Consider the following 21988-nt stretch of genomic DNA (forward strand, 5'->3'; position numbering starts at 1 on the left):
TGTGTTGGATGTTATAGGGACTATATATTGTGTTGGGAGCCAATATGCATATTTTGTTTTATTATTTTATTTTTGAACAAAACTCCTCCCTTCTTCTTACCTTTTGCTCAGGGTGGGAGGACATTGGTAGGCCCTGATGGTCCTGTGGTATTTAGTAACTGTAGCCTTCAGCTCCTCTGGCTGCAGGCAGAGTTCACTCCTCTCGCTAGCTCCTCGGGGGTTGCCATAGTAACCTGCAGCAACGCTCCGAATTGCCCAGCTCGAGGGAGGAACATTTCCCTTACTCTCCAACCCACCATATAGAAGTGTCTTTGGGACAGTGGTGCAGGTCTTTGAGCTGAGATCCCCACCGGCTCGTGAAGGCACAAAGCAAGGCCGGCGCTCCAGTATTTTTTGATCTTCCCCTGTTTCCTGATGGCCAGTCAGAGCCTGGTTACTTGGCAGCAATGCAAATAAAAAGGCAGTGTTTTCATTGAAAAGGCTGTAGACACCAGAACCACTACATTAAGCTCACTACAGTGTCGTTGAAAATAAAGCTTTGTTGGTGAGAAAAAAAAAATCCTGGCTCCTATCTTTTCTCTTTTTTTTTTTTTTTTTTTTTAAGCTGGCTACTAGATTCAAAGCAAATTTGTCATGCCCTGCTATAATGCAAACATAAAGTGGGACTGTCAGCTTGTCATGGAAGGAAGTTTGTGCTTCAAGTGTAACACCCACTGAAACATAATTGAGCAGGAGACCAGGTTAATGGAAACATTAAAATATGACCTTTTAATAGTATTAAAGGAAGAAACACTGGTTAGAAAACTGCAAACCTATATATGTCGTGACAGGTTCACTTTAAGACCTGTTTGCCGAAAAGTGAGCCCGTGCATTACTTTATATTTATTTAGCGGCAAGAGAATGTGAATCTCTTACATGGTGCACCTCTTCGAGGTCGCAGGGTGTCACACAGCTTATTTAATTGATTTAATCAGTACTTCTGTTATTGTGCAATTTGACCACTCTCAACTCCTGTTCTTGTTTTCAAAGCCGAAATGGTGGGGGTAGATTTTCTTGGTTTGCGACGATGCAAAATTCTCTCATTTAGACCCTGATAGCATTTAGAACATACATGACGGAATGTCACCATCTTTGCAAGGAAAAAAAGTGTGGTTTATCCTGATCATGAGATATATAGAAACTGTTTAAACATCAAGCTTGCGGAAGACTGAAATATTGGTGAAATGTTGATCTAAATCTGCTGTGCACTTTAATAAAGGGATAATGAAGCACCGAAGAAGTGCTGCAGTATTTCTTTTTGATTCTGCCGGACAGACTGTCTCTGCCAGCATACTGGCCATTGCAAAAGCGCCCAATAAGCTGCTATGCGGCCTCAAGAGTTTGCATCCATGTGTATAGAACCCTGTAGTGAAGCAGAACGTTAGAATATTTTAAGTTCTGATCGTTAATCTTGCGCAGGCCTTTATTAAAAAAAGGCTCAAGGAAGCATTGAAGAAGTGCTAGAGTATTTAATTTTTTGTCATTAGACTGGTGTATGGGCGACACTGAACTAGTGGGCATCGTCCAGATATGTACTGTTCCACTGTTTTGATTATCTGACACTGGCAGGGTGCCCCCTCAGGCCAGTGTCCGGTGACTGCTGCCCCCTCAACCCCCTTTCCTATGCCTCTGTGACTGGCTCTCAGGGGCTGTCGAAGCAAATACTTCCCAATGCAGCTCAATGAGAAGTTGTTGCAAGGCAGGTGCTCTGGGCAAATGTTGCCTCTTAAGTTTATCTCCACTGAGCTAACCAACTGCACTTTTTGTAAAATGGATTAAATACGAGCACACACTCTTCACACATTAAGCATTTCAGCAAGTTGAAGTGTTTTATGGGTTTAAAAAAAGTTATAAAACATATGAGTGCACTAAGAGAATGTTGATTCATACTGGTAGTTACCCAGTCAGTTTTATGCTTTAACCCCTTAAGGACACATGACATGTCTGACACGTCATAATTCCCTTTTATTCCAGAAGTTTGGTCCTTAAGGGGTTAAAGAAACCAATGAAAAGGTTTTATTAGCATTTTATTCATTGTAGACTACTATAGAATGTTGGAATTATTTGACAGTCCTATTTCTCTTAGAAAATTATATTTTTGTCATTTGTTTCCACAGATTGTTTCAGTCTGTTCAATGTGAAAATTGGTGAACTTCTGCCAAAACGTTTTAGATGGTCCCTTGGCGCCCAGTATGGCCCAGGTGTCAAGTAGTAATGGGCTCAGACAAAAAGTATCTTCACCTACGACAAGCACAAAAGATGTTGATAAGGAAGAGGCGCTGCAGATGGAAGCTGAAGCGTTGGCCAAACTGCGCAAAGAAAGAAATGTAATCGGCAATCAGAACAATGATTTCCTCAAAGTGTCTCCGGTCTCCATCAAGCAGGATACGGATCTTATGGTCTTCCCAGAGTCTGATGCCAAAAAGAGGAGTGAAAGAAGCTTGCAAAGTACAGACTTCGATAAACTAACTCCAGCAGAGCTGGAGAAGCTGCTGCTGGACGAAAATTTTGAGTGTAGCAAACCACCCAAGCCACTAGCTGTAACTCAGACGCAATTATTTAACCCTTGCATCTCCACACAGTATTGCCTTCAGCCGTCCTTTCAAAGGAACCATTGGGGATCTAGCATCCAGGGACCTGCTTCATGCACTTTACCACCAAATTTCTCTATACCATTTCCAAAATGTTCTGATCCTTTCCAGAATGGGTTCAATACAAACGTGTCTGTTGTGCCACGTAAGGAGACTGTCTATCTTGGGTTGCCTGCTCAAGTGCCATTTGTGTCTTTCCCTATGTCGACAGGCACAGCTTCGTTCCATTTAACTCGGAGCCTACCAACTTTCTCAAACATGGTCAGCCCAGACATGGCCAAATTATTAGACAAAGTAGCGAAGACTTCTGAATTTTTAAAGAATGGGAAGTCCAGCCATGACAGTGACTTGGCACGAACAGAGATTGATGTAAGTTCTATGCAGAGGTCAGAAAAGCCAGATGATATTAGTAAATTTGATTGGTTGGATCTCGATCCTCTTAGCAAACCCAAGGTAGATAGTGTGGAATTGTCAAGTCCTGCATCAGAGACTGTAGTATCGTTTTGTGAGCCTGGGTCAGAAGATCCATGGGATGCGGTACTGCTGGAAGAGAAACCTGTAAAACCTGATCAGTTTGACAGGAAAATTAATGCTAAATCTCCATCCGGAGCTACTGTTACACGGAGCCATTCTTTGAACCTCAGAATGACACATTTGCAGCTAAGCAGAGGCCAGACCATAGAGGTGGGTGTAACCGTATGTTTTTTGTTTTTTTTTGCTTTCCTTTCAATGTTTTCAGTGCTCCTTTAGCTCTAAAAGGTCAGTTGTATAATAGAGGGTTGGCTACTGTGAAATTACTAGCTGGAGGAACCATGGAAAAAACAAAAACAATTTTGTGTTAAAAATATTAACAATCTAACTACCATTTACATACCCATTTGAAACCACAATGTTTATGCTGTGTGCAATTTGACAGCTTGAATTTGTATTTTATTTTTTTAATTACCGTATATACTCGAGTATAAGCCGAGTTTTTCAGCCCATTTTTTGTGCTGAAAAACCCCAACTCTGCTTATACTCGAGTCAATAGTCTGTATTATGGCAATTTGCATTGCCATAATACAGACTGGGGCTGTGGGGGCTGCAGAGAGCGTTACTTACCTCTCCTGCAGCTCCTGTCAGCTCTCTCCTCCTCCGCGCTGTCCGTTCATCACCTCAGTCAGCTCCCAGTGTAAGTCTCGCGAGAGCTGCGGCTCTCGCGAGACTTACACTGGGAGCTGACAGAGGGAGCTGCACGGACGGCGCGGAGGAGGAGAGAGCTGACAGGAGCTGCAGGAGAGGTAAGTAACGCTCTCTGCAGCCCCCACAGCCCCCACTGAACTACCAATGCTGGACCACCAGGGAAGGAGAGCCCCCCTCCCTGGCCAGCTAGCAAGCAGGGAGGGGGGACGAAAAAAATGATAATAAAAAAATAATAATAATATTTAAAAATAAAATAATAATGAATAAAATTAATAACAGAACAATCAAAATGCCCACCAACACATACACAAACACACACTGCATCACACACACGCACTGCACTCATACACGCACTGCACTCATACACGCACTGCACTCATACACGCACTGCACTCATACACGCACTGCACTCATACACGCACTGCACTCATTCACGCACTGCACTCATTCACGCACTGCACTCATTCACGCACTGCACTCATACACGCACTGCACTCATACACGCACTGCACTCATACACGCACTGCACTCATACACGCACTGCACTCATACACGCACTGCACTCATACACGCACTGCACTCATACACGCACTGCACTCATACACGCACTGCACTCATACACGCACTGCACTCATATGCACACACTGTAAATAAATATTCAATTAATATATATACACACACACACACACTGCACTCATACACACCCACTGCACTCACACTGCACTCATACACACACACTGCATTCATTATATACACACACTGTAAATAAATGTTCAATTAATATAATTTTTTTAGGATCTAATTTTATTTAGAAATTTACCAGTAGCTGCTGCATTTCCCACCCTAGTCTTATACTCGAGTCAATAAGTTTTCCCAGTTTTTGGGGGTAAAATTAGGGGCCTCGGCTTATATTCGGGTCGGCTTATACTCGAGTATATACGGTAACTGCTTCTACAGCTGACCTATTTACTTGATTACTCTGCTGGGCTAAGTGTTAAATGTTGAGAGATATGCGGAATATGTTGGCGCTTAATAAATGCCATTAATAAGTAATAATAAATATTGGTTTCCAAATTGATTACTCCTTCCTTAACACTGCACCCGATTTATTTTTTTTATTTTTTTTGGATAAAGCTCCCCTTGTGGTTTTTATTTTTACTGTTTTAACATGCACAATAAAGAATATAAAGTCCATTAATACTACCTTATGACCACTATAGTGCCAGGAAAACATACTCGTTTTCCTGGCACTATAGTGCCCTGAGGGTGCCCCACCCTCAGGGACCCCCTCCCGCCGGGCTCTGGGTAGAGGAAAGGGGTTAAAACTTACCTTTCTCCAGCGCCGGGCGGGGAGCTCTTCTCCTCCGATCCTCCTCCTCTCCTCCCATTCGGCTGAATGTGCACGCGCGTCAAGAGCTGCGCGCGCATTCAGACGGTCTCATAGGAAAGCATTCCTATGGACGTTTGCATGCTGTCACTGTAATTTTCACAGTGAGAATCACGCAAGCGCCTCTAGCGGCTGTCAGCGAGACAGCCACTAGAGGCTTTGAGGGCTGGATTAACCCATTTATAAACATAGCAGTTTCTCTGAAACTGCTATGTTTATAAAAAAAAAAATGGGTTAACCCTAGCTGGACCTGGCACCCAGACCACTTCATTAAGCTGAAGTGGTCTGGGTGCCTAGAGTGGTCCTTTAAGCAGTCATCTCAGATTTTGGTTTGAGGATTATCTTGTAGAAATACACTCCATAAATCCCTTCCTCAGCGATGCATGGGTACCCATTTGAGATGCCATCATACACTATTTATCTCCTGTCAATGTAACCTGGTCAATAAGGTTAGTTTTATTCGGTTTCTTTATTTGTCTCCAATGCCTGGCTAACAGGATAATAGAAACTAATATGCAAAATTTATTAGTTTTAGGATTTTAAGTATATCTTAAGGAATCCCGAACATGTTAACACTAAGCCAGTGGGTAGTTTTGTTATGTTCATCACATACGATTATAGCAGTTGGGTTTCATTACATGTCCAGCAGATGTGGAACCAAATGCCAACGGCCCTCTTACACCTCCCACATTGGTTTGAGAGGTTACCCCCAAAGCGAGCCAGTCTTGCTAGAACCGCTTGTGGCCATAGTTTGACATCCATTTCCTAAACTAAAATAAATGAAAGACCCTCCAGCTCCCTATCCACTTTGAGCAACAAGTAACCTTGGGACAAGATCCTGCATCAACGTAATATCCCCAAGCTATTTTTTTTTTTTTTTAAATATTGTTGGTTCCTGTCTGCAATCAATGTTGGACACTTTGAACTCCCTATGTAGGGTGAGCTCAGTTGTAGATATGACAATCGTATAGTGGTAGGAAGCCCATATTGTTCAGAAAGCTGAGAGTACATTTTGAGTACTACCTTGTTAAAATGTAGTTGTAGGTGTGATAAGCCGAACTTTTCTCACTGACTGCTAGGGATGCTCAGTATGAGGAACTTCATTACTCCTATCGGAGCTGCTAAAAATAATCGTCTGTTGCTCTTCAACTTGTTTCCCATCTTATTCCAGATAACTGGATTCAAGCGTTGTTGGAAGGCATTCCAATTATGGTGGCATGCGAATTATGTGGGGTCTAAAACAAAATGCATCCCTTGTCTTATAGATTACTGCAACTCAATAGACACCCATTGTGGACTCACTTGTCCCGGGTGGGTCATCACTATACCATCTAAAATGCTTGCAAACTGGTAGGTCTGCAAATGTGCAACACCCAACCCAGTCTCGCATAATATTTCTTGAAAAACCCTGCAGAATACTTTTATTCATATGCCCAGGAATGTTGTGTAAAACGACCTCCAGTTGAAGTCGAAGGTTGCACATAGCCTGCCCATTACTCCCTGTTCTATGCCAATCCCCATTGCCTGGATCTTAGTAATGTTTAACTGGTATTAAGAGTAATGGCTGTAAGTCTGCAACTCAACCTGCAGCTTTGGAAAGGACACTAATGGTTCAGTGTTTAATAGGACATCATCAGCAAATGGATTACTCGGTATTCTCCACAGAGACATCATGTATATTCTGGTTTTGCCTGATTGATGCAGACAGAGGCTCCAATGTCAAAATAGAAAGAAGTGGGGACAAAGTCAGTGATGAACTCTCACTAGAGCCGATGGCTTATTGAACAATGCCCCACTTTATCTGGGAAAGCAAACTGGCGCAGGACTGCTTCAAGGTAGAGTAGTGCCTACATTGTCATGTTTTAAAGAGAAATAAATCAGCTTCTGGAAGAGGAAGACAAAAAGAAACAATAAGAGAAAGGCAAGTTAGAGGTGACAGGGCCACTTTAATATTTTTGTAATAAAGGAGTTATTTATTTATTTTTGAAGCCGCAGCTCTAATTTTTTTTTATTGCTCAATCGGTTGCTCAAATCATCACGGCCTCTACATCTTTCTGTAGTGGTTATGCTAGAAGTAATCTGGGCCAGTTCCCTGGTAATGGGGCAAACCTTTAGCAGATCTAGAGAAGCTGGAAGCAGCAGCTGTTTCCATTAATTGACTGCTCTCAGCCAATTACTAAAGGTTGCACAGAATTGGCATTAGAAGGCTGCCTGGTGGCACCCCAATGACGGTACTGGAGGTGGAGTTACAAGCAGGGTACTCTTGGTACTGTAACCAGTACAGCACGCTAGAAGTGTTCCTTTAAGGCTTTTTGCATAGAGCGGTTTAACAGAAGAAGGGCCAAGTGTGGATTACTGTACTATAAATGTTGCCACAAGGATTTAAGATTTCCAGCTTTGGGTCCCATAACTACTTGAAGATTGAGCAAAATAGATCTGTTTACTTTGCATTCTTTTACAGTGAATTGTTCCTAGTTAACAAAAATTTGTGTGTGTGTGTATATATATATATATATATATAATATATAAAACTTTTGTGTCTTCAGTTACATTTTATGGGTTACTCTCTTTGGGGTGATTACACTCTGATTTAATATTAAAACTTTATTTATAAAGCGCCATAGCATTCTTTGGCGCCGATGTAAAAAACACTAATATCCTCCTTCCCCATTCACCAACCGTAGAAATCCTCTGTTAAAGATTCCCGTATCTGTTAAATATATAATCTAGATATATTGACAGGGTTATTTAGTAAAGTGAGAACTGAAAGCATCACTGACTTAAGTAATTAAGTAATGCAAGAGGAAATAAGTTGCTTAGAATTCAATGAAGATGAAATCATACAGCATGGTATAAGCTTGTACATGTAAGTTAAACTAAAATATGAACTGGACAGGAGGTAAGTATCGGAGCCTTAAATTGCTGCCAACAGTGTAATGTGGGGACAGGACTACATGTCCATCGAATGAATCCTTGTTAGCCTATGCCCACTGGATATACATAACTGTCCAGCATAGATGTGACTTGCCAGGGGGTGATATGCTTGCTTGGCGAGGAGATGTCTGCCACTGATAGCATGAGGGACGGCTCAGAGGTGTCTGTGGTGGTCTCTTGATGCAGGTTAGGTAAGACTCTGGCATAATGGGGTTTGCCATTCCACGGCAGCAGTGGTCAGGACATTGGTAGCTTGGGCGGTGTGCAGGGCTTACAAGTGGCAGCTCTGCTGTGTTTTCCGGCTATGGTATATGCTGCCTGTAGTCCTGCGGACGGAGCTGCTTGAAGGTAGGCAGTGTTGGTAGCATCGCCGCCATTTTTGCGCCCTGGCGTGGGGTGCACTGTGTCCTGCAGGATCGATGGGCCAGTGTTAGGGGGTAATTCCCTCCAATGTGGACCCGGAAAACCTCCCCGGTCCATGGGGGGGGGGGAGCAGGGCCCGCGCGACGCATCACTGGGCTGCTTCACGGCTGCCAGGTTCCGAAACAGGACGGCGGCCGTCCGCCCCGTTCTACACCCACATTGGCTGCAGGCACCGAAGCCTCACATCACTTCCTGGGGCTGCAAGACTCCCGATCTCGGGGACCGCAGTGGCACCGGCAGCTACCTGGACACGGGAGGTACTGTCTTGGCTCCGGGGCAGGCTGTGAACCTGGTATTATCCTCGGAATAGGCCAAATCCCACAGGAGCCCCTCCAGCCTGTGACCGGTCAGTATGGCGTTCAGGCCCCGCCCCCATAGCTGACTTTTTGTTCCGGTTCGGCTATTGTGCCCGTAAATTTGAAATTCCCTTTCCATTTTCATTATAATAACCCTGTAAGAGAGCACTGTAAATGGTTTGAGCTCCTGATGATATTTTTATGTTTTAGTGCTGACGATAGGTTGACAGTGGTGATTACTTGGGTGAGAATGCGTTCTTGGATCATACACTCTGGTCACACGTGGCTCCTGAAATTTGTTTTATTTGTTTACTATTTATCCAGCTGTGAGAAAAATGTATTAAAGATCCTGTAGAGAGAGAAGCGTTGATGATTTTTATTGTACGGCTGGTTTACTGATACTGCATGTATTATGTATTCATTTTTTCTTGTTTTAACCTATAACATGTATGTTCTCTTTATCTTGCAGACAGACAATGGGACTAGTATCAGAATTTCGTCAGGAAATGCTGTTTTTCAGGAACTGGAAGCAGAAGATGAGGAAGCAGCATCTTTCTGTGAGGAAGTTGCAAAGTATGTCTTTTTCCTTCAGTATTCCTCAAGTCCCTCCTTTCAGTCAAGCATGATATGACATTTTATCAGTACACTGTGTTGGCAAATGAATAAACAGGGTTGATACACTCTGTAAATCAATGTATTGTTACAGAACATTCTGATCCGTCATGCACATTCCGCGCATGTCCACTGACCATGCAGAAGATCTGCATGCGCACACTTACACACAGTGGTAAGGTTAGAATACAATTTGTTTTTAGTTCAGAAAGGGCAATTGGTGGTAGAGGTTCTAATTACAATTGGCAGTTAGCTTTAGGTTTCAGTGATGATAAAACGAAAAGGTGACTTTTATATAGAATTTTAATCAGAAGTTTTTATTTTATAATGCAGATTTTTTATTTTTTTGTCTGAGACTTAAAGTGGCTTTGTCAACCCTCTCCTCCCTTCCTGAAATTTTAACTCAACAAAAAAATATCGTAAGACAAAGTCTTACAAAAGGTGGAGTTATCTTTAAGTTTTGTTATTTCTCCAAGTAGTCCCCATGGCTGTAGAGAGAGGCGCTTCTATGGAGGATCTCACATGATCCTCCATAGGCCTCAGGGTTGTAATCTAGCATATTCACAAGTGTTCAACAGTGACTTGCTCCTGGCTGCCAGTGCGTCAGGAGCTGAAGATGACTGGCAGGAAGACCATGGCAACCATCATGTGGGTCAGGTTCAGGTAAGTATAACTCACCTTCCAGTGCACCCTGTGGCCACCGGACAACCAGCAGAGCTTCTCGAAGACATTGATTCTATCACTTCATCTGGAGGTGTCAGAGGCACTGGACTGCTTGACCTATTCTGTTACAGGGTTTGTCCCTTTTCTCAGCAATGGAGGTTTTGGGATACTGAAATCTCCCAAGTCTGGCATACCAGTAGTCATACCACCACAGTCACTTAGAGCTTTATTTAAACCTCTCATTCGTGTCTGCTTTATATATGGAGTTGCAGCCATGTGTCTTGCTGTGTATTGTAAATCAAGTTTTATTGATTGAAATAAAGAATTATGTAAAAGGGCACAGAAAATAAAAAGGGAGTGGGTGGGTGTAAAAAGGCAGCAAAACAGCCTTTTTAAAAAAAAAAATTGAATGGTGCAGTACACACAGACCAATATGCATAAATGGCACAGATAAAATAAGCTTTTGAGAATATTTCAAAAGCATATCATTGGGATTAGAGAGGGAAGGAATGCAAAAAAATACGGGACGGAGAGCAACATAAATAATAATGGGGAATCAAGTGAACAAAGAAAAGTAGTTATCTGCTTCATAACAACTTATTGAAGTGATTATGGGGCCTGGAGTCTGTGGCTCCACTTCGCTCTCATCACTGAAACTGTTTGCTCACCTGTCCTGCGTGAAAAATGCTGTGTGTGTGGGAGTCATTTCTATGTTGCACTTGAGAAGACAGACAATTTAATATAAGAACTATTCACAGATGCAGTGAGGGAGGAAGGAAAAACAGGGCATGATGGTTGTCGGTGATGATCGGTGGAATCCGTATTTATTTGCTTAAATGGTTTAAAATGTGCTTATTTTAGCCATGTTTTTAATAAATTCATAAAAATGGCAAATGTGGATTAAAACGGCACTGTAAGCTCCCTCTACCTCCCGCCTGCAAAATGAGTCTTTCATAAAGTAAGATCTTTATGAAATATTAATTTTAACTGTTGAAATTTTACTGAAATTCCAACCCAATGAAAAAAAATATACTTAGACAAAGTAGGAATTTTTCCTTCACCTGATACTTTTAGGCATAGCTACCGCCATCTAGAAGTATCATTCTCCCAGCTGTCACCAGGGGGGTCTTGCAGGATCTTTCAGACCAAATTGCTCATGCATGAGAGTGCAGCAGTAACGTCTGCCACCATCGGGGGGTCATTGCAAATTATGTAAAGTCCCCTGACTGTGACCATGCCGCTCTAAAATTACAAATATATTGATCGAGTAAACCTATGATGAGCATGTTTCTTCATTGATGTAGAATTGCAGATAATCCAAACTGTGGAAACTGGAAGAAGTTTCTCACCTTATGGAATGGTTGCAATAATCAAACTGTATTCATTTGGCTGTTCACGTATTGTGAATCACGTTGTGTGCAAATCCCTTCTCATGTTGTTTCACCAGACTCAGGAAGCAGTACCCCTGGCACAACCTCCTCTGCAATCCTGGCTATATTCTCAGCACGGTGATGCCACAGAGAAATGTCAGTGGGGAATTGAGCAGTGTGAAGGTATTGATAGAGATTGAAGGATTCCAGCAGCCGGTAACGTTCACATGCGATGGTGAGTTTTATTAACTTATAAAGAAGAAAAAAAAAATAGAAAATCTCCTCTGCGCAAATCCGATAAAAATGTAAAACCAAGTACTTACGAAAGTGGTTACTTACTGTAGCTGATACATTCACTACTGGGCTTCTGGTACTGGTTCCATAGTTCCAAATTCCATCTTCACTACAATTCTAAAAAATAACCGCACTTGGTAATCAGTAAGTTCCAAATCATTTGCACAATTTGGATCCTTAAAAGTACTCAGTTTATTGAAAAATATGCAACATGGAACAGAAAATACTCATAGACCTCATACGTAACATGTGTTCTAGATGAAATCCTAAATAAGTTAACTATAAGAATAAATCTAGTAGAAATAAAAATTCTGAATCTTAGATCCAAGTACCTATGAGTGGTGGTGGGGAAGAAGTTATGAATGCTAGGAATGACCCTAAAAGGGTTCTGAATGCGTTTCACGTTTGCGGGTGATAAAGCATTAGGGTAAATGTGAAATGTGTTGAGAACCCGCTTAAGGTAATTCTTAGTCTTCATTACTTCTTTTCCCCTTCTCACAGATATTTGGGTATAGGATTTTGAATTTATTTAACTTTTTTTATTTTTTTGTACGTTTTTGTTAACTTATTTAGGATTTCATCTAGATCGCCTGTTACTTATGAGGTCTGTGAGTATTTGCTCTGCCTTAAACTGAGTACTTTAAGAATCAACCTTGTGGAAATGATTTGGAGCTTGCTGATTACAAAGTGATTCTTTTTTTGGAATTGTGTTGGAATTTTATTACCTTGCTTGAGCGAAGACCATTTGTTTCTGAGTTTTACCCTCCGTTTTGTAGTTTTCTTGTTTGAAAGTTTTAGTTTAGTAACCATTTATCAATATGAACAACCACACACCTTATGTTCCATATTTAGAAATGTACACATTTTATGCCTGTGCTGTGATCATGGGTCATATGGACACCCAACACAGAATTCTACACAATACTATGTATTTTTAATATGCAGATATTCCAGAATATTCTTCTAAACTGTAGGTTATAGCTCTTCTACAAAGAACGGTGTGGGTCAGGTGTGAATGTTACATGTTTGTCTCATAGGGAAATAGTGATTAACACTGGATAGATGGTCTTGCATTTTAAAGAGCTGAGCTTGCAATTGTCTTAGATGTCCAAAGTCCAAGAAAAATAATAGGAAAATGTTTTGTGAATGATTCCACATGAGTTTGCAATACACTGCTTAAAGGGACATTATAGGCACCTAGACAACTTAATCTCAATGAAATGGTCTGGGTGCCATGCTCCTGTTTTAACTCCGCAGTGTTAAACATTGCTGTTCTGACAGCCACTAGAGGTGTTTCAGTCCAGATAGGTATGTGAAACTTGCCCATTCAAATCAGATGGTTTCATAGAGTCCAACTGAGTAGCACAGCTCTTTGTTTTGCAGCCATGTGCACTAGCCTCCCAATGCTTTCTTGGGGAAAACATTGGATTGGCAGTGTTCATCAGCCCTGGAAGTGAGTGGAAACCATCGCTGCAATTGAATAAAGGGAAGTAAAGGGGCACTATAGTGTTAGAAATACAAACACACTCTTAACACCAGGTATATGCTACCTACCTATAACGGAGTCCGTATTAGTCCAGTTCTTATAACGGAGCTCCATCGTGAAATGTGCTTTGCCGAATTTACTCATATGAAACTCTGAGCATGTCCAACTTCTGTCCAGTAGGGGGAGCCCAGCATTTTTGCCGTTAAACAATATACAAGTGCAAATAGCATATCTGTGCATGCAATTAATTGTATAGCGCAAATGTATTGTACAGCGCTGAAGCGGAGCTTTGTGTGCCCTTTTACCTATGTTATACCATGTTTTTTATCTGTAAATGTATTGTCCTGTAATATACTATAGAATTCCTTCATGGACCATTCATTAATGATAAAATGTTGTTTATTATGCAAATTAGTGTTTTCCAAGTGATTTTCTTGTACTGTTGCCTTATATTATCTTGTCCGTGCTACGTCTCTCTCTGCCACAGTGAGTTCACCGGTCGAAGTGATCATTATACAGGCTCTTTGTTGGGTCCACGATGACTTGAACCAGGTGGATATAGAAAGCTATGTCCTGAAAGTGTGTGGTCACGAAGAGGTGTTACAGAAGTAAGTGCCCCAATGAATCACTAGCAACAGTCTACTTTTTACTTCTAATTATAGCTCCCCTTTGAACTGATTTAAATATTAACTTTATTAAGCTTACAATAGCCCCAGCCAAGTCACTTAGTAAAAATGTAACTATGCCACGTTCATAATTTCTTAGTAAGTACCACTGACATGTCTTAACACAACAGCCAGAGACAACAAATATCCTGTTCTTTCGGTCTCTAATATTGATTTGCAGGCACAATATACCAATGTGCATTTCCACTGTAAATGATGTAACCCTTTAATGTATCTGGCCTATTAAAAAGGTGCTGCTCGCTATATATATGGAAACAAATGGACAGTTGTGCTTTTGGAATCTGAAAAAAAACTTTGATCTTCAAAAGTATGAGCGGATGGCTTGCAATTCCTATAAATATGGCCAGATGTAGAATTTATACTTTCCTTCAATTGCGTCTGGTGACCTTGGTTTATTGTTCTTTGATCTTAGAGAAATTTTAAGTTTGTTTCATTTTTTTTCATTTCTTAATCCTGGTTGAGCTGTAACTATGTCAAACTGTAACAAAAAAAACCTTGTTATTAAAATGAAGCTGCCATGGGGCAGTGGGTTAGAAAACGCTTTACTGAGAGAGTCTTTTCCTTTCTGTTTCAGCATGGCAGAAATTAATCTTAAATCCTTGTTTTTTTTGTTGGGTTTTTTTTCTGTCAACAGTAAACACTGTCTGGGAAGCCATGAATACATCCAAGTATGTCGAAAATGGGATGCGGAAATCAGACTCCAGTTACTGTCTGTCAACACAATGTGCAGAGATCTTGCTCGCACAGTGAGTATGCTCACTGTAGCCACTGCAGGTTTATTATTCTGTCTGTTACTACATATAAAGAAATACCATGTATTGCAGTTTTTGTAAAAAATTATGTATAGAATACAAATAAAAGGGACACTCCAGGCACAAAAAGAACTTTAGTGCATTTGACAGGTATTATCCTCATTATTTATGCTGTCTTTTTTGAAGGGTAAAAAAATTATATTTTATTATATTATGCTTTAAGACGTTTTTTGCAGTATGCTAAACCATAAGCCCACCTCCTCAGCCACACCTCCCTCACTCCAGAAAAATACTTGTACACAGCTCAGCCACTGGTACTTCATGAGAGAGGGAGGAGGCATATGCTTAAACTGCCAGCAAAATACTTTAACAGTTTTACTTTACCCCGTCATTCTGCATCAGTTCCTCATGCTGATTACTTTGTTCTCCACCGTGGGTATGTAGCAAGCAAAGTAGCAATTGAATTATGATATTTATTTGTATATATTGTGCTTTTGAAACTGTTGACATGTTTAGATAAGATTTTAATCTCAGAAAGATCTTGAAACAGACTCCTCAACTTTTTGAGCCAACCTCACCTCATCGCTGGTTAATGATATTCATTTCATGTTTCACATTTACTCATTTGCCAATGTTGATACTTTCTTCTACAGGCTGAAGATGATGAGATGCAGATAGATCTTAAAAAACATTTGTCTCTTCTTGACCGACCATTTAAAGAGCCAATCACACGGTAATTTATTTTATTAGAGGGTTAAAACAGGGCTAGTGGTAATAACTTGGGGGGTCGCTTGCCTCTCCTTTGATATTTTTTTGATTTGCCAGATTGCCTGCACTATTCACAAGTTTTATGCAGGTTTTCCTGCTGCTTTACATATACAGTAAAAGTTTACCATGGTACTTCAAACTCCCATTTAACCCCTTAACGACGAGTGACGGACCTCAGGGGAAACCCTTAACGATGAGTGACGGACCTCGTCCGTCACCCGTTAAAATTAACCCCAGATCGTGGGGTTAATGGTGCTCCGGTCTGCCTCTGTGAGGCAGCACCGGATCTGGCTGTCCCAGCTCATGTGCCCGCTCTGACAGCATGTCAGAGCGGGCGCATGTGCTCAGTATACTCACCTTCCGCCTCCCTGCACTTCCGGGCTCACTGTGAAGTGCAGGGAGACGGATCAGTGCTGATCCTGCCCCCTGTAAAAAATAAAAAAAATAAAGTTAAATTAAAATCCCACCCCCCTTTACCCAGTTTAATAAAAAATTACCCCCTTCCCTGCCGATTGATCACTGATTACAGTAATCAATTGGCAGGGATTTCATTTTACTATGATCTGACATTTTTTTAACCCTTGAGGGATAATTCTTTTTTTTTTTTTTTTTTTTTTTTTAACCGTCAGGGGTTAAATTTATTTTATTAATTTAAATATTGTAAAATTATAAATTTAGCTAGCTGGGGAGGGTAGAAGTTAGTGGGGAATTGGGGGATTTAGTGTTAAGCTAACTAAGGGTTAACATTTTTAAAAGTTTTAAAATAAGCTTTAAAAAGTTAAAAAATTAAGTTAAAAAAAGTTTTAATAACTTTTAAGTAAAAAATAAAAAAACACCCCCCTTTACCCAGTCCAAATAAAAATTAACCCCTTCCCTGCCAGTCGATCACTGCCTACAGTGATCAAAATACAGATCACAGTATTGTACTGTGATCTAATTTTTTTTTAACCCCTGACGATTAACTTGTATTTATTTTTTAACCCTCGGGTTAAATTTATTTAATTAACTAATTTAAATATTGTTTAATTAAATATTTTGTTAGCTAGGGTGGGTGGGAGTTATGGGAAAATGGGGAATTTACTGTTAGTGCTGCTTACTGCTAGTTAGGGGTTAACGGTATAGAAAAATGCTAAATCTGTAGAAAAAAGTTTAGGAAACTTTAAAAAAAATTAATAAGCAAAACAAAAGTTTAAAAAATAGTTTAAAAAGTTAAAAAATACATTTTTAAAAACGCTCATTACCACTACACCTGGAACAAACTAGAGAAAAAATGATCCCACGCCAAGGTTCAAAATATGCCTTTTGAATTACCCCAGGGTGTATTCTTTAATAAATAGTATGTGTTTGTGCGGTTTCAATAACCAACCATCTAAACTACTCCAAATTGGAACATGGACACAGCATAAAACTTCAGTTAAAAAATAAACTGAATGGCTGCGTCTCAAATGTGCCCCTTCAACATCCACATATACCTGGCAAAGGTACATTCGGGGGTATTGCTGTACTCAGACCACATAGCTGAGCAACATATGAAGTATTATACAGTCGTAGCACACATAAGGTTTGCAAAATATACTGTGCAAACTCACTTTGTGTGTCAAAAAGGCAGAAAAAACGCTTATTACCACTACACCTGGTACAAGCTATCGGAAAAATGATCCCACGTTAAGGTTCAAAATATGCCTTTTGAAATACCCTGGGGTGTCTACCTTAAGAAATGGTAGGCCTTTGTTGGGTAGTTTGAATTTAAAACCTGCGAAGATGCTTGGAAATTGCACATAGGCCCAGCGTCAAAATTCAAAGTTCGGTAAAAACTGATATGGCTTGGTCTCCTTTATGGCACTGTAGCTTCACGAAATAGTGCCAAAGACATTCATTGGGGTGTCTTTTTACTCAGAAGACTTAGCTGAGCATAATTTGGGGGTTTTGAACTTAGTGGCACATATGAAATATACAAAATGCAATCCGTATGTAAAGAAAATGCCCAAAATAATTTTTTACCACATACTTTGTCATATATTGGTGGAAAAATGGGGGCATGCTAAGGCACAATATGCACCTTATGAGATACCCTGGAGTGTCTACTTTTACAAATGGTAGGCCTTTGTGGGGGTTTTTTGAACAGTCAAACTGTTATAATACCCCAAATGGAAGCATAGGCTCATTAAATCCGTCTCTCAAAATTCGACTGTGAATACTGAAAAGGACAGGTCTCCTATATGGCACTGTAGCTTCACGAAATAGTGCCAAAGACATACAATGGGGGTACCGTTGTACTCAGCAGAAGTAACTGAACACATAATAAAACCTTGTACAGGAATAGCACACACCAACTTTACAAAATACACATGAGAAGTTCTTTGTTATAAGTTTGTGTGCCAAAACCCCAAAAAACACAATTTTACTCCAATATTTAGCAGAGGTTGGCGGTAAAATGGCTACGTAGAAAGTGTCAAAACAACCTTAGGTAAATAGCCTGTGGTGTCTAAATATATACGTTTGTGTGGCAATTTTTTTTCTTTTATGGCTATTAAGCTTACAAGACAAACATACTAAATTCGAAAATCGCTCCACATTAAAAGTTTATTTTACTCCTTGTGCTTTGTGACCTGTAACTACGAAAAAAAACTTAAAATCCCAGACACATTATATATTCTGTAAATCAGAACAACTAAATGAATTTATTTTTAATTACTTTCCTTAACCTGCACTAATTGTGCACACATTATTATTGCAAAAACTGTAAAAAAAAAAAAAAACGCAATTTTTTTTCATTTTTTTTTGCATTTTTCTGTATTTTTTTTAATAATTAATAAGCATTTATGTATATATATGTTACATCAAATTAAAGCCCTTTCTGTCTTTTAAAAAATGGTATATAATATGCGTTGGTGCAATCAATTAGTAAAATGCAAATTGCAGTTCAACGCAAACAGCAAAAAATGCTGTTGTCATTAAGTGAAAGACAAGCTTCTGAAGCTCTGTCCTCAAGGGGTTAAATACATACTCTAAGCATCCTAAATAACAAAACAACAGATTTCCCTTAACTTAAAGCATACAGCGACATCCCTACCATGGAGGTGGACTTCTGTTTAAACTATCCATCTTTGTATGACATTGATGGGTTGAGAGTGCTTGGTTACCCTGGTACCCCAACTGCAAGCTTTAAAGTTGGCTTAGTGTCAGGGTGAATTTGTTGCAGATTACTGACCTAAAACACCCAAAGCATCATGAGAGCAAAAAGGGAATGCTGGTAGATTCTTTTAATGCATGCTAAACAAAATGAGTGTTGCTTTAATTTTAAGTGAGTCTGTTTTGTTACCTCAATGATCTGTTATTAACCACTTCATGATCATGTTATTAACCACTTCTCTGCCAGAAGCCACTAGTCATAAACCGTACAGGAAGTTTTAATGGGCCATAATTTTCCTACAGTCATGGAGGCGAGGAGTGATCATTTCACTGCTAACTTTACACTAGTAGTCCAGAGATTGCTATAGCAGTTTGCAATACCATTATTTTAGAAATGTGATTTTACTGTATGTCTGCAATAGGCTCAAATGCAGTTATTCTATTTACATTCTGTTGCCATTTTAGTAAGCTGTACTGGTAGCAATACCATCAGGGTCCTTTCAAGTGCCTATAGTTTTGATAGTTGACTATTGTCACATTGACCATGCATTTTTGCTTTAGTACTATTATTTCAGACACTCTGAAATATAAAGAACACTGCATACTGTCTAATGCTTTTAATTTCCCAAATATTTTTATAAAGGCAGAATGAATACGTTAAAAATAAAAATTGTGTACATTTGCATCATTTAATTTTTTTATGTTTTCTGGAAAGCAATGCACAAAACGTTAGGATATGTTTATAGGATAGTTATGTTGTGTACAGATGGAGGGAGCAGAGCCCCATGGTGGTCCTCGGGAGTATGCCAAATATGAAACGAGCAAACACACAAAGGGAGACTATGTAATAAAGTAGATTAGAATTATATATTTAAAGAAGAAAAAACGAAGTGCACTTACAATATGGGAGATGGTCCAGTGGTAACCTACATACTACACTGTATTGGCATCTGTTTTGTTTATATATAATTTTAAGCACTGGACCATCCCCCATCAGACCAAGAGCCTCACACCATATCCCCAGGTGCTTTTAAGTAGAACTTACTGAAAGCTCTACATAATGTAAGTGTGTTTCTTTTTCTCTTCTTCACATACACCACTGATCTACTAATCTTTATAGTCTCCCTTTGTGTGTTTGTTCTCGTTCCACATTTGGCATACTCCTGAGGACCACCCCAGGTGCTGCTTTCTACATGTATACATCCTTTCTTTCACCAAGACAGGAGAGACTCTGGTTTGGGTTTTTCGAGCTGCCTTCTGTCACCTTCATCATTAGCGCTACAAACGTGTCCCCTTGTTTTGTTTAGATTATTATGTATTATTCATTATTATTCTACACTTAATGTTCTACAAGGATGCTAATGACATCATCATGCAAAGACTCACCGTGCAAACAACTTTGCTATTGTTTCTTTTATTTTGGTGGAACTGAACTGGTAGGACTTTCTTTCCATGAAAGAATATTTTCTTTTTTTTTTTGTCTGGTTTTTATTTTTTATTTCTCCTCAGGCATAGCTTTGAAGAATTGCTGGATGCCTACCATGAGCAAGTCAGCATGTGTCTAAAAAACAAGGTACTATTATAGTGATATCTCCTGGAATAAGGTCATACAAGGGTCAAATGAAGGGTGGCAATAATAATGGACAATGCCAAATCCCTAAAAACTGCACACTAATTATATATCTTTAATTGTATATATCAACACCACTCTTATCTTTCTCCCCTTGCCCCGCCCATACCCTCGCTTGTGTCCTTCTCCTCTTGCCCCACCACCCCCTCGCTTGTGTCCTTCTCCCCTTGCCCTGCCCCTTCCCTCGCTTGTGTCCTCCCCTTGCACCACTCCTTTCCTCACTTGGTCAGCTGTAAGTGCTGAAAATTGGGAAAGTTGCTGTCTAAATATGTATTATTATACAGTGTTTTAATGCACATACTCATCACCTCTGGAGCACAACTTTTGTAATGTATTTAATCTTTTCTTCAGGGCAATCAGTACAAAGTGGTTGATCTTGTGATTAAAGCAGTCCGAAACCTCTGCAAAACCGCTGACAGTGTAGAAACCCAGGCAATCAATGAATCTATTAAGAAACTCCGGAGGGCAGTGAACCTCCCCAGGATAAAGACAGCGGTAACACACATTTAGCTTATATACACTGTACTTTACAAATGTTTTAGGCAGGTGTTAAAAATGCTGTAAAGCAAGAGTGCTTTTAAAAAAAAAAATTAAAAAAAATGTTAATGGTCTCTCTTTATCAATTGACAAAATGCAAAGTGAGTGAAGAAAATCAACATAGTATCAATATCAAAATATCACCTTTTACCTTTAGTCTTGCTAATCTGTTATTTTTTTACAGTGTAAAATTCTGATAAGACCACATCCTTTAATAAACCTGCATTTCCAACGTGCTGGTTAGCAGGAGCGCGGTTTTGGAATTAATAGTAAGACAGAGTTCAGTTGCTATGCAGTTCACTATGAATGGAGAAGGTCCGTTAATTACTCATTCAGTTGTATTAAGTTTCTATGTATAATATTCCAAATGGTTGTCTTTGGTTGTCTCTGCCATATTTGTGTTTTAAAGGAACTTGACTGCATTAAGATTACAAACCTGTACTTATAACACTATAGAGCCCTAGTTTCCAGTAAAAAAAAATAGGTAAAGGGCTTTACTTATGTTTTTTTAGCCTCCCTCGTTTCTGTTTGCCTCTCCATCTTCAGCGATTTCATCGAGAAGGCGTGACTCTTTTTTTGTTGGTCTATGCATGATGTGATGTGCAGCAAATGCCTCACACCCATCCAATCAAATGCTTTCCACAGGAAAACATTGAATTCTGTGCTTTCTTATGAGTTGCATTTCAAGATGTTGAACGTCACATGACTGAGTTTCACTCTGTTACAGCGAAACTAGCTGTCAGTATGTCAACATTCTACAAAACAGCAATGTTTTACATTGACAGGTTAGATCTACAGGGCCATTGCATCTCGACCCCTTCATTACGTCATTTAATGCTTTGTTTTTGGTTTTATGTTGATTTTTTTTTTTTTTTTTTATATTAATCCTTTCCTAGCGAAGGAACTACAGTACTATCTTGTTAATCTCTGAAAACTTAATCTTGTTCTTTGATTCTGTTGACCAGGACATGTCTAGTAGGGCATTAATTTCACGAACAGACTTGTGCCAATGGTTGCATTTTATGACAGGTCCACGTTTCAACTCACTAAGCTATTCACTGTGACCCATTTTACTGCCAGTGACAGTCTATGGAGATTGTGACTTAGTTCTAGATATTATGTATTTATTTGTAATCCGTGAGGTTGAAATACCTGAATTCAGTCATTACTGGGGGCGTCCACCTATAGTCCACAGTGTAGTGTATC

The 21988-nt window shown here is 39.8% G+C and overlaps 1 protein-coding gene across 2 annotated transcripts in view; it reads left to right on the forward strand.

Annotated features, from left to right (window-relative positions):
• The window catches only part of PIK3C2A (phosphatidylinositol-4-phosphate 3-kinase catalytic subunit type 2 alpha), a 101066-nt gene that overhangs the window by 29309 nt on the left and 49769 nt on the right, over positions 1 to 21988 (forward strand). The window contains exons 1-9 of one of the 2 annotated variants that reach the window (XM_063438276.1): positions 1200 to 1218; positions 2157 to 3314; positions 9322 to 9425; positions 11575 to 11732; positions 13765 to 13885; positions 14598 to 14709; positions 15369 to 15448; positions 20125 to 20188; positions 20597 to 20740. In XM_063438276.1, coding sequence (XP_063294346.1) covers positions 2232 to 3314; positions 9322 to 9425; positions 11575 to 11732; positions 13765 to 13885; positions 14598 to 14709; positions 15369 to 15448; positions 20125 to 20188; positions 20597 to 20740 — 1866 coding nt within the window. In that variant the 5' untranslated portion in view covers positions 1200 to 1218; positions 2157 to 2231. Of the gene's footprint in view, positions 1 to 1199; positions 1219 to 2156; positions 3315 to 9321; positions 9426 to 11574; positions 11733 to 13764; positions 13886 to 14597; positions 14710 to 15368; positions 15449 to 20124; positions 20189 to 20596; positions 20741 to 21988 lie in introns of those variants that run through there. The other variant, XM_063438277.1, reaches the window with a different exon arrangement.

Source organism: Pelobates fuscus, chromosome 12, assembly GCF_036172605.1.
Source record: "Pelobates fuscus isolate aPelFus1 chromosome 12, aPelFus1.pri, whole genome shotgun sequence".
Classification (NCBI taxonomy): domain Eukaryota; kingdom Metazoa; phylum Chordata; class Amphibia; order Anura; family Pelobatidae; genus Pelobates; species Pelobates fuscus.